Source organism: Schistocerca piceifrons, chromosome 3 (genome assembly GCF_021461385.2).
Source record: "Schistocerca piceifrons isolate TAMUIC-IGC-003096 chromosome 3, iqSchPice1.1, whole genome shotgun sequence".
Taxonomy (NCBI): Eukaryota; Metazoa; Arthropoda; class Insecta; order Orthoptera; family Acrididae; genus Schistocerca; species Schistocerca piceifrons.
In genome coordinates, this window is record NC_060140.1 from 952628686 (window position 1) to 952646612 (window position 17927).

General features: G+C 42.2%; 1 protein-coding gene across 1 annotated transcript in view; it reads left to right on the top strand.

The window, feature by feature from the left end:
* LOC124788221 (intraflagellar transport protein 172 homolog) overlaps positions 1-17927 on the top strand; it is a 339228-nt gene that overhangs the window by 200401 nt on the left and 120900 nt on the right. The window contains exon 20 of the mRNA XM_047255402.1: positions 8043-8225. Coding sequence (XP_047111358.1) covers positions 8043-8225 — 183 coding nt within the window. The remainder of the gene's footprint in view (positions 1-8042; positions 8226-17927) is intronic.

The window sequence follows — 17927 nt, forward strand, 5'->3', positions numbered from 1 at the left end:
TTTTTTCCCCCTAAGGTGAGTCTTTCCACTCCCGGGATTGGAATGACTCCTTACCCTCTCCCTTAAAACTCACATCCTTTCGTCTTTCCCTCTCCATCCCTCTTTCCTGACGAAGCAACCATTGGTTGCGAAAGCTTGAATTTTGTGTGTATGTTTGTGTTTATTTGTGTGTCTATCGACCTGTAAGTCACATCATCTTTGTTTTTAGATATATTTTTCCCACGTGGAATGTTTCTCTCTATTATATTCATATCATTAATTTGAACCCAACAATTACGTTTGTTATTGTCACTGTAGCATTTCGAAATCTTTTCTGTCGTCTTATTTTCTCTTTCTGTTTTTGCCAGTAGTTTCACTTTGTATTTACCTTCTCCTTTTTACCGTTATCTACTATACAATTTTGTCCCGCCTATGTATACTCAATAATATGTAACCCACTTCCAAACCATAACCAAAAAATTTTTTTTCCGCTTTCAACACTACCGCTGCTATAAAATCCACCGTTTCTAGTTCACAAACAGTTCCTTTCACCTATTAAACAACCATTTCGGCTAGTTCTAATAACTTTCGCTTTATTTCCATTTCTATTTTTTCCACATCGCTGATAATTTTTAGTCGCTTCCCACAGGTTTTAACGTCATTATTTCTTCGTCAGACAATTGTTAGCCTCATTTTCATAATGTACCACCACAAAACCACTCCTTTTGTTACATTTACACGCAGTTTTTTCAAAATTTTCCCGAATTTCTATACCCTTTAACGTGTTTTGGCGGCAACACAACCACCTAATCTTTGTACACATCGTTGTCTACCAACCCAAGTTCACCACAGGATCAACATAGCCCAGCTTTAACCAACACTTTTTTGCCTTTCTTCACACCAGATCTCCAGTTACTTTCTAGTTCACCGTTATCTCTCCCCATATACTTTTATTTTCATTTTCATTTCAGCCTCATGTTACACTTTCCACCTTCTAATACCATGTCACCCTCACAACACCCCCACAACAACCCCATTAAGTTTTAATTACATTCCCTCTGCAAACATGCCTTCGCCCTAGCCAGATTACACTCCCATATTTTATTTTCTCAGGCTTGTCTGACATTTGGCATTACCCCCAAAGGCCTCACACTTGAAGTTCCCATCTCTGGCTGCAACCCTTCTTTCCACCAGTCCCTATACCAGTTCCAAACTGAACAATCCATTGCCCTCACCCACCTAATCCTTCACCTACACATCAACTCAGCCAATGAACACACCCGTCAACTCCTATCCTTAATAAAAGTCTTCAATCTTTCCTCTCCCACATGCACACCGGCTGTTCAGAGCATCCTCCCACAGGCCAACCGCAAATTAGAACAGCATGCCACCCTCCACCTCAAAAAACTATCCAATCTCCAGGTTTCCCACCTCCGGAAAGGCACCCTTCACAACCTTTCTAGCGAACCTCAACCTCCTGGCATTGCACACAAACCCAGTATCTCCCATCTACTCAATCTCCCACTTCCAGCTCCACTCCCTCCAAAACCTCAAAACTCCAATCAACACAATCTGGAACCACAACACCCTAATTCAGTAGTTAACCTTTCCTCCAGACCTCTCTCCCAGTCCGAAACCTCTGTCCTATCCAAAGGCCTCACCTTCAGCACCACTCCCAGATTCAACCAAACAGCCCTCGTCAAAGATTTACTGTCCTACACTCGTACTCTCTGCTGGAAATATCACTTTGCCACGAAGAAGAAAGATCCTAATCCTACTCCTAATGATCCTACTTCCCAAGACACTATCCAAACTGAACCCTGCCTGGAACAGTTCCGTCCTCCGTCATAGCGGGACCCACCTCCTCTTCCTCAAAATCATCCTCTCCAAACCTTCCAGGAATTTCTGACTTCCAGCCTTGCCTCTCAATCCTTCTTAAAAAACCTTAATCCTACTCCCAACATCACCACTGCTGAAGCCCAGGCTATCCGTCCTCCGTCGCAGCGGGACCCACCTCCTCTTCCTCAAAATCACCCTCTCCAAACCTTCCAGGAATTTCTGACTTCCAGCCTTGCCTCTCAATCCTTCTTAAAAAACCTTAATCCTACTCCCAACATCACCACTGCTGAAGCCCAGGCTATCCGTGATCTGAAGGCTGACCGATCCATCGTCATTCTTCCGGCGGACAAGGGTTCCAGTACAGTGGTACTTGATCGTCGGGAGTATGTGGCTGAGGGACTGAGTCAGCTTTCAGACAACACCACATACAAAGTTTGCCAAGGTAATCCCATTCCTGATGTCCAGGCGGAGCTTCAGGGAATCCTCAGAACCTTAGGCCCAATGCAAAACCTTTCACCTGACTCCATCAACCTCCGACCCCACCGATACCCCGCACCCCTACCTTCTACCTTCTTCCTAAAATTCACAAATCCAATCATCCCGGCCGCCCCATTATAGCTGGTTACCAAGCCCCCACGGAATGTATCTCTGCCTACGTAGATCAACACCTTCAACCCATCACATGCAGTCTCCCATCCTTCATCAAAGACACCAACCACTTTCTCGAACGCCTGGAATCCTTACCCAGTCTGTTACCCTCGGAAACCATCCTTGTAACCATTGATGCCACTTCTTTATACACAAATATTCCGCATGTGTAGGGCCTCGCTGCAATGGAGCAGTTCCTTTCACGCCGATCACCTGCCACCCTACTTAAAACCTCTTTTCTCATTACCTTAGCCAGCTTCATCCTGACCCACAACTTCTTCACTTTTGAAGGCCAGACATACCAACAATTAAAGGGAACAGCCATGGGTACCAGGATGGCCCCCTCGTACGCCAACCTATTCATGGGTCGCTTAGAGGAAGCCTTCTTGGTTAGCCAGGCCTCCCAACCCAAAGTTTGGTACAGATTTATTGATGACATCTTAATGATCTGGACTCACAGTGAAGAAGAACTCCAGAATTTCCTCTCCAACCTCAACTCCTTTGGTTCCATCAGATTCACCTGGTCCTTCACCAAATCCCATGCCATTTTCGATGACGTTGACCTCCACCTGTCCAATGGCCAGCTTCACACGTCCATCCTCATCAAACCCAACAACAAGCAACAGTGCCTCCGTTATGACAGCTGCCACCCATTCCACATCAAACAGTCCCTTCCCTACAGCCTAGGTCTTCGTGGCAAACGAATCTGCTCCAGTCCGGAACCCCTGAACCATTACACCAACAACCTGAAAACAGCTTTCGCATCCCGCAACTACCCTCCCGACCTGGTACAGAAGCAAATAACCAGAGCCACTTCCTCATCCCCTCAAACCCAGAACCTTCCACAGAAGAACCACAAAAGTGCCCCACTTGAGACAAGATACTTTCCGGGACTGGATCAGACTCTGAATGTGGCTCTCCAGCAGGGATACGACTTCCTCAAATCCTGCCCTGAAATGAGATCAATCCTTCATGAAATCCTCCCCCTCCACCAAGAGTGTCTTTCCACCTTCCACCTAACCTTCGTAACCTCTTAGTTCATCCCTATGAAATCCCCAAACCACCTTCCCTACCCTCTGGCTCCTACCCTTGTAACCGCCCACGGTGTAAAACCTGTCCCATGCACCCTCCCACCACCACCTACTCCAGTCCTGTAACCCGGAAGGTGTACACGATCAAAGGCAGAGCCACGTGTGAAAGCACCCACGTGATTTACCAACTGACCTGCCTACACTGTGAAGCTTTCTGTGTGGGAATGACCAGCAACAAACTGTCCATTTGCATGAATGGACACAGGCAGACAGTGTTTGTTGGTAATGAGGATCACCCTGTGGCTAAACATGCCTTGGTGCACGGCCAGCACATCTTGGCACAGTGTTACACTGTCCGGGTTATCTGGATACTTCCCACTAACACCAACCTATCCGAACTCCGGAGATGGGAACTTGCCCTTCAGTATATCCTCTCTTCTCGTTATCCGCCAGGCCTCAACCTCCGCTAATTTCAAGTTGCCGCCACTCATACCTCACCTGTCTTTCAACAACATCTTTGCCTCTTTACTTCCGCCTCGACTGACGTCTCTGCTCAAACTCTTTGCCTTTACAAATGTCTGTTTGTGTCTGTGTATGTGCGGATGGATATGTGTGTGTGTGCGAGTGTATACCCGTCCTTTTTTCCCCCTAAGGTAAGTCTTTCCGCTCCTGGGATTGGAATGACTCCTTTCCATCTCCCTTAAAACCCACATCCTTTCGTCTTTCCCTCTCCTTCCCTCTTTCCTGACGAAGCAACCATTGGTTGCAAAAGCTAGAATTTTGTGTGTATATATGTATTTGTTTGTGTTTCTATCGACCTATTGGGTAACAGATATTCTGACCCAATCTACTCCAGCATGCTCTAAGTTCATAAATGTAAAGATAAGTTCCTAGCTTTATTTCAGAGATGTAGAAGTGGGGAATTCCTCTGTGCTGTCTTCCCACTCCAATCTACTCCTCTGTGTCATCGTTCTCTGTACACAATTTATTCCCCTTGCCTGTGACCAGAATGAGCTCATTGATGCCACATTGTGCATTGTCCTCGATGGTGAGTGTTCATCGGAGGTGAGGGTATCATCTGGAGTGCCCCAGGGAAGTGTGGTAGGTCCGCTGTTGTTTTCTATCTACATAAATGATCTTTTGGATAGGGTGGATAGCAATGTGCAGCTGTTTGCTGATGATGCTGTGGTGTACGGGAAGGTGTCGTCTTTGTGTGACTGTAGGAGGATACAAGATGACTTGGACAGGATTTGTGATTGGTGTAAAGAATGGCAGCTAACTCTAAACATAGAAAAATACAAATTAATGCAGATGAATAGGAAAAAGAATCCCATAACATTTGAATACTCCATTAGTAGTGTAGCGCTTGAAACAGGCATGTCGATTAAATATTTGTGCGTCACATTGCAGAGTGATATGAAGTGGGACAAGCATGTAATGGCAGTTGTGGGGAAGGCAGATAGTCGTCTTTGGTTCATTGGTAGCATTTTGGGAAGATGTGGTTCGTCTGTAAAGGAGACCATTTATAAAACACTAATACGACCTATTCTTGAGTACTGCTCGAATATTTGGGATCCCTATCAGGTCGGATTGAGGGAGGACATAGAAGCAGTTCAGAGGCAGGCTGCTAGATTTGTTACTGGTAGGTTTGATCATCACGTGAGTGTTACGGAAATGCTTCAGGAACTCGGGTGGAAGTCTCTGGAGTAAAGGAGCCGTTCTTTTCGTGAATCGCTACTGAGGACATTTAGAGAACCAGCATTTGAGGCTGACTCCAGTACAATTTTACTGCCGCCAACTTACATTTTGCGGAAAGACCACAAAGGTAAGATAAGAGAGATTAGGGCTTGTACAGAGGCATATAGGCAGTCATTTTTCCCTCGTTCTGTTTGGGAGTGGAACAGGGAGAGAAGATGCTAGTTGTGGTATGAGGTACGCTCCGCCACGCACTGTATGGTGGATTGCGGAGTATGTATGTAGATGTAGATGTAGACATTCCTATGTCATGCACCTTCTGTGCCTCACTACTATCTGTCAGCCACCATTCCTCAGCACTCTGTCCTGTTCCCCTGCCAGCACAGTATAGTCAGCTGGGACAATGTAGCTGTACACGTGCGTCTGCGTGTGTGTGTGTGTGTGTGTGTGTGTGTGTGTGTGTGTGTGTGTGTGTGTGTGTGCGTGCGTGCGTGCGTGCGTGCGCGCACGTGTGCGCATGTATGGGCATAGAAAGGGGTTGAAAAGCAAAGTTCTCAGTGGTGACTGGCACTGCACAACTCTGTGTCAATAGAGGAGGATTATACTGCCTTATTTTGATCTCGCGAAATCCACTTGAAACAGATAAGAAATGAAATTTTGTGAACATATTGAAAATCATCCCATCTCATAGACATCCACGTGGTGTAGAATCCTAAAACATATTCAGAGCTAAAATATAATGAGGTATCCCAAACAGAATGACTCCTGCCATGGCAACAACACACACGCAACCAGTCTCTGGCTGCCAAGGACAGACTCAGAGTCTGTCTTCGGCACTCAAGGACTGTGTGTGTGTGTGTGTGTGTATGTGTGTGTGTGTGTGTTGTCTGATTCCAATGAAGGCTTACTGGTTTGACAGTCTTTTTGTTGTGCCTCTCTATGACTCAGCATCTCCGCTATATGGTGAGTAGTAATCTATCCTTTTCATAATATTCCCATGCTCGTGAAAGCCATGGACAAGGTAATTAAGTGGATGCAGTATTTCTTGATTTCCAGTAAACATTTGATTTGGTACCAAACCAATGATTGTTAACAAAAGCATGATTATATGGCATATCATACAAAATTTGTGACTGGATTGAGATTTCCTTGATACGTTGCTCTCTTGGAAGGACAGTCATCAAGATACGTAGAAGTAACTTCAGGCATGCCCTAGGGAAGTGTGTTGGAACCTTAGTTGTTTATATTATATATTAATGCCCCAGCAGCAGTGTTATTAGTAACCTCAACTTTTTACAGATGGTGCAGTTGTATTTATTGAAGTACTATCCGGGAAGAGCAGCACAAATACTAAGTCAGATTTTTATGAGATTTCAAGGGTTTTCGAAAGATTGGCAGCTTATATTAAAAAATTATAAATGTAATATGTCTTTCCCCAAATGATGGGAAAAAATAAAAAGTAGTATCCTGTGACCACACTGTAAATGAGTCACAGTTGTAATCAGGTGACTCCTACAAGTATGTGAGCATAGCAATTTGTAGGGATATGAAACAGAATGATCACAAAGGCTCAGTCAAAGGTAAGGCATGTGGCAGACTTCAGTTCATTGGCAGTATAGTGGGTAAATGTGGCCAGTCTTTAACATTCCTTTTAAACTGGATTCAGGTTTGAATTTAATACATTGTTGTAAGGTAGTAACTCATCAATTTTACTTCACTGCAATAACAACTGTTTATAACTAGGCATTGTTCTTGCATGTGAGAACTACTGAATAATGTAATTGGTGTGTTTGCTTTTAACTTTGACTGTATTGTCAAAACCAATAGGAAAATTTACATCGATATTTATATTATACTGCCTGGTACAGTTTAGACTCACAAAGACTGGTGCATCCATAGCTGCGCACAGACTCCCTCCCATGGTCACTGCCACGCCATCTTAAATAACTTTAAAATAATCAGATGTATTTTACATTACTGAAAGTACAGTATTAATAGACTTACAATTAAAAGTTACAATTTTAGAAAAAGTTATGCACATCAAGGATCACCATAAATTATAAAGAGTCTTATGCAATAATAATAAGATTTCAGAATACATTACAATATCTATGTAACATTATGCTGTGTTATATTTTATGATAATAATTTCAGCTAATATTTTAATTATGTCCAAATTATAATGGGCAATTTATTGCTATCATACCTTTAGTATTTCTGTGTGAAATGTGTTGTATATCACTTACAACTTTTGGTGTGAAAAAGTGTTTTGTTTAAATGACCTTTCTGTTCATATGAAAAGTTGCTTCATTGCTGAACACAAGTCTGCCATGAAAATTGTTCTCTTTCCAGACATTCTTGCAGAGCAATGCTAAAATTTGAACATAGGTTTTCGTCATTACCTGTTAGAGCATAACACAGGTGTGAATGATATGGCTGTACCTTCAGGTGCCTTTATAACTCACTGACATAATGTGATATGAAATACATTCAGTTCCCTCGTGGCTTTTGTAGTTAATTCCTTAGGGCTAGAGAGATTTGTTCCCTCAAAATGACATTGGACTATGGTGATGGTCTGATGTTGATGACATTCAAGAATACAAAATACTTTCCTCATGCTTAAATGCTGCTGTCTGATTGGGCAGAAGAAACAAGCACCAACAATCGTTTGTAAAATATGTGTGTGTGTGTGTGTGTGTGTGTGTGTGTGTGTGTGTGTGTGCGCACGCTTGAGAGTGAGAGAGAAAGAGAGAGAGGGTGCAGCTGTTTTATGGACTATTTTATTGTTTTGCTGTCTTGTAGCATCTAAGAACATTATCACTTAAAGACTGATTATCTTCCATGTTTTAGATGATGCGTTTAGTCACACAGCATCATCCTGACCTTGTGCAAACCACGCACCTGCATTTGGCACAGCAGCTTGAAGGTGAGGGTGCCTTTAAAAGTTCTGAACAACACTACATATCTGCAGGAGAATGGAAGAGCGCTGTTAACATGTATCGTAATGCTGGAATGTGGGATGATGCTTTTCGGGTATGTGCTTCATTTAATTAGATTTTTATTTTGTTTGTAAGAATTTATACTAGCTGATACAAAATGCATAAATGCCTGCTTTCATGGATGAGTATAAGGTGGGGGAACCAGGCTCTAATCCTGTTATTGTGGGTTTTTTATTTGTGGGGCAGGGGAGGGGAGCTCTCAGGATTACAGTAATAATTGAAATATCAGAAGATCAGTATGGTGACCAGATGACACTAACTACTGCCAGCCATTGAAGTTTAATTCAAGGGATGAAGCTGCAGCATGCCATGGTTTATTTATTTGATGATCTTATAACTTTAGTATTGTTCTGTGTACAGTAGACATTGGACCTGCCCATAAGCATTTCATACTCAAAACACAATTTTTTCAATAAGATCAGTATTGATTACATTTTACAAAATAACATTAACAAGTCTTACATATTTCTTGTCTAGATTCTCCCTCACAGTAGGGAAGAAGTGCTCAACAAGGCACTCCTGTACTGATGATTTGTATCTGCCCTTGTACATTATAATGCTTTATAAAGTTTAATGGTAGGATGGAGTGTACATTTTTGAAATAGTACTGAAATTAAAGTTCCTGGCAGATTAAAACTGTGTGCCGGACGGAGACTCGAACTCGGGACCTTTGCCTTTCGCGGGCTAAGCCATGCCACCGCAATATCCTTTCTTTCAGGAGTGCTAGTTCTGCAAGGTTTGCAGGAGAGCTTCTGTTAAGCTTGGAAGGTAGGAGACGAGGTACTGGCAGAAGTAAACCTGTGAGGGCGGGGTGTGAGTCGTGCTTGGGCAGCTCAGTTGGTAGAGCACTTGCCCGCGAAAGGCAAAGGTCCCGAGTTCGAGTCTCCGTCCGGCACACAGTTTCATATCAGCGCATACTCCGCTGCAGAGTGAAAATCTCATTCTAGTACTGAAATTGTCTGCTTCACTTGTAGATCAGTTGTTTTTTCTTGTACAGTAGTTGACACATATTCTTTACAGGAAATACAAGGATAACTACAGTTCAGATTTTCATTTGTAATAATTATTTTTTTCTGATATATGGTATGTTTCACAATTCATGTTGCACACTTGTAGAGCTTGTAGAGGGGACTTAGTCGATCAAGTTTTATACAGAAACCCATGTCCAGAAACGGGTTGTTTCCATCTTACAAGGAAAACAAAAGCTACTCAATTATGCGCTACCTTTTATGGTAGGCTACCCACATTTGTGAATGGTATGATGACGTGATGTCATCTGATATCCTCTGTTTCCATCTGTGTTGTTTTCATACTTTGTGGTGATGCATCACTTGACATTACAGTGACTAGTACTGCAGTAACAGGACACCTGAGTACATATTTGCAGAGCACACTGATATGTTGTTAATTTTCAGTGAAGCTCACCATTGTGGAAGAGAGGATTAACATCTGTACCACAAGAACTTTCCAAATTGTTTGACTCCATCTCATCCCATGTTTGCCAGAGTAGAACAATGGCTGCAGGAAAGTGCATGTTCTGCGTGAACAGCAGCTCCACCCATGTCACCCTCAGAAAGCACACATTATGCCTCCAGCAGATTTTGTGCCACATCTCAACTTGTGTAAATGATCTTTACACCATTGTGTGAATTTTCCTCAGTTTCCAAGGCGAATTTTGTTCATCGATGAAGTGCATTTCAACAGGGAAGGTACTGTGAATTCTCAAAAGAGCCAGATTTGGGATCAAGAAAACCCCAAAGCCATGTGTGCACGAAGATTTCAGCTCACCTTCGTTATCAATGTCTGGGGAGTTATTTGCGATGGTCGTGTGATTGAGCCATGCATCCTTCTTCCCACATAACGGGTGCCAGGTACTGGACATTCCTGCAACATTTACTAATGGACTTTTTGTAAGATGTGCTATTGGACAGTCAACAAGAATTGTGGTTTCAGCATGATGGTGCAGCAGTACATTTTGCTGCAGTTCGTGTGTGAAACCATCTGAACGTAGTCTACAGGGACAGATGGATTGATCAAGGTAGACCACATGCTTGGCCACCAAGATCCCCAGATTCAAGCCCTTTGGATTTTTGCTTGTGGGGCCACATGAAGAATCTCGTTTACAAGACCCCAGTTCAGTCAGAGGAAGATCTGGTTGAATGGATCATGGTTGTGGCAGAAGTGATGAACCATTCACCATGCATACTGGACATAGTTTATGCGAACTTACTGCACAGATACACTGTGTGCACTGCATCTGAACGTAGTCTACAGGGACAGATGGATTGATCAAGGTAGACCACATGCTTGGCCACCAAGATCCCCAGATTTAAGCCCTTTGGACTTTCGCTTGTGGGGCCACATGAAGAATCTTGTTTACAAGACCCCAGTTCAGTCAGAGGAAGATCTGGTTGAATGGATCATGGCTGTGGCAGAAGTGATGAACCATTCACCATGCATACTGGACATAGTTTATGCGAACTTACTGCACAGATACACTGTGTGCACTGAACTTACTGCACAGATACACTGTGTGTACTGAACTTGGTGATCAACATATTGAACAGCTGTTGTAATATCACAGTAAGTAGGAGTGAAATCTGTACATATTTTTGCCCTTGTAACATGGAAACAGACTGTTTCTGCATGTGGCTTCCTATGTGAAACTTGATCTATTAAGTCCTCTCTACAACTTTCAGATGTTTGTAACATGAATTGTGAAACACTAAGTGTAGGGGTATGATAGAATTTTTTCTTCTCTGAAAAGGTGCTTGGACAGTGGTCTTTGGTCTATTCTCATCAATAATCAATTTGTCTTTTTCTCTAATCTGAATAATTTTTGGCTTATTTTACAGGTTCCCCAAAATGCAGTCTCAAAAGCCTTATATTATGGCCATCAACAGCCTCATGGCTAGTGTGTGGCTGCAATGTCTTTGCTGTACTTGATGTAGGAATATATTGTGGAGGACGTATAGTGGTTCTATTCAAAAGGTTTACTGAATCATCTGAAACCACCGCAGCAGAGTCACTGCTTGTGATTTTATTTATATCTTCAATAGATATTATTACCATGTACCTTCCTGGCTCTTATGACAGATAGTCATAAAGTTTTAGTTATCACCTCAGAGATGGGAGCTGCAACCATGAAACTTGATGGTGGTGTAAATTCTCCTCTACATATTCACCCTTCTATATGACATTTTTTTTAATGATGGTTGACTGGGCAGAGACCTTGTTTGTAGATTCTGCATTTTGGGTGTTCGGGGAACCTACCACCTTGAGAATCCCCTCATCCTCATTCTGGGAATGCTTGCCATGGAATGGTTTCTTCATGCACTGGAACCAGGAGACCACCAAATTAATTTCTCTGCCACTGTGGCTATAGCAAGACCTAGTCGTTACTGTGGTAATATGCACAGAGAGGCCATAGAAATGCAAAAGCACAATAACAGCTTTAACAGAAAAGAAGAATGATTTAAATTAGACATGTTGTGAACCTTAGTGCTAAATAAGACAAACCAACCATCTCATCCCCACTACAAGTTCAATAATGTATGGCAGTGCAACTCTGCAGTCATTGGCAGCGGGCCAATGAATGATGAACCGACCATTTCATGCGCACGAATAAATTGGTATTTCTCTTTTAGATGAATCTGATGATGATTATAATGATCAAAACCCGTAACTGAATCAAATAAAGAACTTAGCAACCAAAGGCTGTTTTAGTTTTTATGAACTCTTATTCCTACAGGATCAAATAAAATTAAATTCAGAATTCAATTCACTTTCATCTGCATTATCCACATTGTGGTGACAGTCTTCTAGGACCACTGCCATGATCCACTGAGGTGTCAATAACCACAGGGAGCACAGTGCATAATATCTGAATATTCATTTGAATGCTACTGGGGTGAAGTGTGGTGTTTGATGATCTTTTTTCTATTTTACAGTCAAATATTTAAAAACAGGATACAAAAATGCAGCAAACTGTACCTTTATCACTAAATGTGACCCTTCAATTACTCTTCGATTTTTACAAACAGTATTTATTACTTTTTTTGGCAAATATAATGCATATGTTTGTCTTAACATTAAAAATTCAACTGAAATTTGAAGGCATGTGTACTACCATTACGCATTCCCTTTTGGTGAAACAAAGTGATCAGTAAATACATTTTGCACTTCATTGGCTGCAGTGGCCAGTTCTATATGTTTAGGTGTTCCAATGATAACATTTGTTGTGGCCAATCTGTCTTTCTGCCATTCTCCTTTTCAACACTACATTTTTGTGCTAATGTAGAATACACAAAACTTCTGCACATTTGAGAAAAGCTTCCAGCAACTGGCAAGTTCAGCAAGTACTTGTAGCAAGATGCAAGAAACTGTTTCCTCTAACTTGTGGAAGCTACCTCTGGAAGTTGGCGAAACTTGTGGAAGTCGACATGCTGGCATTGTTTTCATGTAAAAGACGTGAGGAAATTTCCTTGTTAGTGGACACACACCTTAACAGTGTTTGGTCCTTCTTGTCCTGCTGTCCACTAGGTGGTCGAGATTTAGCTGCTCAAGGCCATCCTACTTTTCAACGGTGCCCTTGTGGTATTAGCTGGCATATGAGGAGGATTTCTTTGGTGACACATCGTTAGTTTCGAGTGGTCTCAGTCATGCTCATTTGAGTTCATATCAACAGACTGTGCATGCCATCCATTTAGTTAACTCCTGTCTCTTGGAAGAGAGTATTTTCAAAGTGGGAGAGATGTGGTTGTGCATTATTGTCTGTTAAGACTGCTGAAATATTGACTCTTCATCTGGATCCTGTCCCAGTACTGGACAAGGCCAAAATTACTATTGATACTGATGAGTGGTGTTCAACTGGCCTGAAACATGAATGACTCACTTTTACGCTAAACCCATGGAACTACATGTCTCAGATATGCATTGTCACCTGACCACCTTGATGCTTGTCAGATGTCAGACAAATCCTGCACTTGTTGGTGAAGAAAAACTGACACCATTGGTCTAGGTTCTATTCTAGAAATTCCTTAGCCTACCTTCTTCATGCTCCATTGCACTGGCAAGTTTGTACTGTTTTTTGTATCAGATACCTAGGGGGGCAAATTGATCATGCAGAAATGGTTGTGTATTGCCTGAGTTAACATGGCCTTTCCAACTGCCTCCAGAAAAGGCAGAACTGAGCAGGAGAGTGCAGTGATTAGCACACTGGACTTGCATTCAGGAGGATGACAGTTCAATTTTGTGTCCAGCCATACTGATATAGATTTTCGGTAATTTCCCTAAATCACTTAATGCAAATGCCGGAATGATTCCTTCCAAAGGGCATAGCCACTTTCCTTCTCCATTCTTCCCTAATCTGAGGTTGTTCTCTGTCTCTAATGATCTCATTATTGAAGGTGGGATATTTAACACTAATCTGCAAAAAGGGAGAGTGCAGTTGTTACACTGTTCTTGGGATACCTTCAGGCCATAATTTGTAGCCGGCTATCTTCAGCTGATGTTAATTGTGGATGACCATTATTAAGCAGATCTTCAGTATTTCTTTCATGATAGTGGTAGAATGTTGGAATGAAGTTGCTGAGGTGTACACCAGTTAAGTGGCTAATTTCATGTGCTGACAATCTTTCTTACCATGAAGTAACAATATACACATGGTCTAAACTTTAAATGACTCTTCAAAGCATGTCGATAGGCTGATCATGGTACACAAGCCACATTGTCTCTGTCATAGATGCAGACACAGAAAATTCTACTAAGCTACACCTCCACTAGACAGGTGGCTCCAGGTAATGATTTCCTGTGATCAACAGAGTAAGTCATGAGGTTCATACAAACCTGTTTTCGATGAATTTATTTGGAAACCTTATTTTACAACAGAAATCACAAAGTAAATTCCACCAATTTGGTGGCATATGTTGGTGTCAGTAGACATAGTTTGTACTGATAATACACTACTGGCCATTAAAATTACTACACCAGGAAGAAATGCAGATGATAAATGGGTATTCATTGGACAAATATATTATACCTGAACTGACACATGTTTACACTTTCATACAATTTTGGCGCATACATCCTGAGAAATCAGTACCCAGAACAACCACCTCTGGCCGTAATAACGGCCTTGATAGGCCTGGGCATTGAGTCAAACAGAGCTTGGATGGCGTGTACAGGTACAGCTGCCCATGCAGCTTCAACACGATACCACAGTTCATCAATAGTAGTGACTGGTGTATTGTGACGAGCCAGTTGCTCGGCCACCATTGACCAGACATTTTCAATTGGTGAGAGATCTGGAGAATGTGCAGGCCAGGCCAGCAGTCGAACATTTTCTGTATCCAGAAAGGCCCATACAGGACCTGCAACATGCGGTTGTGCATTATCCTCCTGAAATGTAGGGTTTCGCAGGGATCGAATGAAGGGTAGAGCCACGGATCGTAACACGTCTGAAATGTAATGTCCACTGTTGAAAGTGCCGTCAATGCGTACAAGAGGTGACCGAGACATGTAACCAGTGGGGCACCCCATACCATCACGCTGGGTGATATTCCAGTATGACGATGACGAATACACGCTTCCAATGTGCGTTCACCGCGATGTCGCCAAACACGGATGCGACCATCATGATGCTGTAAACAGAACCTGGATTCATACGAAAAAATGACGTTTTGCCATTTGTGCACCCATGTTCGTCATTGAGTACACCATCGCAGGTGCTCCTGTCTGTGATGCAGTGTCAAGGGTGACTGCAGCCATGGTCTCTGAGCTGATAGTCCATGCTGCTGCAAGTGTCGTCGAACTGTTCGTGCAGATGGTTGTTGCCTTGCAAACATCCCCATCTGTTGACTCAGGGATCGAGACGTGGCTGCACGATCTGTTACAGCCATGCGGATAAGATGCCTGTCATCTTGACTGCTAGAGATATGAGGGCGTTGGGATCCAGCACGGCGTTCTGCATTACCCTCCTGAAACCACCGATTCCATATTCTGCTAACAGTCATTGGATCTCGACCAACGCAAGCAGCAATGTCGCGATACGATAAACTGCAATCGCAATAGGCTACAATTCGACCTTTATTAAAGTCAGATCGTTATGGTACGCATTTCTCCTCCTTACACGAGGCATCAAAACAATGTTTCACCAGGCAACGCCGGTCAACTGCTGTTTGTGTATGAGAAATCAGTTGGAAACTTTCCTCATGTCAGCACGTTGTAGGTGTCGCCACCGGCGCTGACCTTGTGTGAATGCTCTGAAAAGCTAATCACTTTCATATCACAGCATCTTCTTCCTGTTGGTTAAATTTCGCATCTGTAGCATGTCATCTTGGTGGTGTAGCAATTTTATTGGCCAGTAGTGTAGATTTAGTCACTGCTACTAACATTAGGAGTAGACCCCTCCTGGTGTGTGAGTAGGCTTGAAGTAGTTCATAGGATGCTCACATAAACAACAGGGTGGTGGTGGGGCTCTGTAGGTTAGCTTCATCTTCTGTTGCTTTCCTTTCATAGAGTGGTTCATTTTATTTTATTTGCTAAATAACTGTTGGATGTTAGAGTTTGAGGTGGTGTTATCAGGCCCTGTGGGAGAATATCAATAAATAATCACCAATAAACTGTCAGGCCTAGTGGTCCAACAGTAAAGCACATGCTGGAAGCTGGAAGGTCACAGGAACAAATCCTGGTTGGACCATGGATATTTCAATCTACAATTAATGTAGCCTTCGTAGCAGGATTACTGGCATAGGCTGGAGACATGCAAGTCGCCGAAGTAGTGTTCAGTTGAAAGATTTGCGCGAGACTGTTGAACCGTACAGAATTATTCTTATACCAAGCTTGCTTTTGAAATTCACACTTTAAAAAGTTTGTTGCTCAGAATATAAGTGGAACAGCATTTATGTAAACACCAGGTACACTCTATGGCTTCAACCCACAGTTCAGTCGATTATCCAGCACAGTACTGCAGTGCAAATTTTCTACAATTTGTATCCTGCATTAATGAGGCCTCTTTGAAATGGGTGGTGTTTTCAATTACTGCTAACCCATGTCTGTAATGACAAAAATCCATTCAGCATTATTGTCTCAGTTCATCAGCGATGAATCTCTATCACCTTGTGGGTTGGAATTGTACTAGACCAACTAATAAGACCTTATTTGCTGCTGTCCTGTTTGAATGGTGGACATTATCTGTTGTTCATTTTGGATATGCTGTCACTGTTGCATCTTGTTGTGTATGAGAGGATGTGGTTTCAACAAGACCATGTATCATTCCACTTTGATATTAATGTCTGTGAGCCCCTGAGCATTTGAATGACAGATACCCTCATTGTGGGACCGGAGAAGGAGATTCTGTTCCTATTTCTGGTATGTCAGATCATCTGTTGCTGCCTTGAGAGACTAGGCTAACCTGAATGGCTACTGTTTCAAAATAGTCTATAATTTGAAAATATCAGAAACTGTGGTAACACAGACCACACACATCCCTGTAGTCATTGACATTGCTTGGCTCTCAAGGGAAGGAGAGCTTGTGGTGTACACTAAACTATGCCTCCACTAAATCCCAAACCTCTCCATAGATTCACAAAGTGGAGGGGTATGTTTAACACATTGGAGCCTAACGGGCCAGCAATCCAGTTAATACCCAGATCCTGAGGAAATTTGCTACAATTTACAATGTTTTAATAAATTTACTAATCCACTTACCTCTTTCGACAGTATATCAGCTAAACCTTCCATCCTTCCTCTTTATAAACATGTATACGTTTAGCACAAATAAATTATACAGGGATTTGTAGATATTACTCTAAAGATACTGTTTTTCAGCATTTTTACTTTTCCCCGAAGTGGACAGAATTTTCGTAAGTCATAGGGAATGGTAGGCTATTGACTGAAAATCACTTGTCAGCAGAAAATACTAAATGCTTCATTTATAGGTAAAGTGTTTTATTGGGAAATGGTTTTTTTCTCATTTTTACAAATTAGATAACTACACTCGGGTATGAAATGCTTCAAAACACTTAGAAACACGAAGGCCTGTGTTACATGGCCTACAGTAGTATATGGTCTCTTTCCTGACTACCTTTCCTGCAGCTTTTCGTTGTTCCCAACAGAACTTGCATCTTCTAGCTGGGTTTGTTTTCTTTTGTGTTGGTGGCAGTTTCTCAGGGAAATTATGTGCTGTGAGTCTCTTTGCACTTGCAACTCCAGATGCGGAATGTGTGTCTTTATTTAGTTCTGCTCCTCCTTTTTAAACCAGATGCTTTGCTAATTTACAAATAAAAATCTGCTAGAGCACACTTTTTTGATATTTTGGTATTGTGAATAACGTTGGCATTCACAACTGCCCTCATACAAATATGGAAGAAAATCTTTTTCCACCATTTTACAGTCTTTCGCTGGAAGGGATAGTAACTCATCAGCTGGTCTCCTCTGTCAACACCTGTTTTAGACAAGTTGTAGTCTAGTACAACGTCTGGCTTTACTACCTCAACATATCCAATCCTGGATTTTACACTGACATGTGAAGCAGTCGTCTTATGCTGTGTTGACAACATGTGTACATCACATTTGTCTTCCCGTTTCAAGCAGAAAAGTTGTCCTTTGAGATGAAATGCCATTTCTCCTTCCTTTAGTTTTTAATTTATTTAGTCTCTGGGCAAACCTATCCTTTTCTTCATCACAGTTCCAACTCCCAATGTATTTCTTTCCCATAGTTCTTCAAGAACTGCAG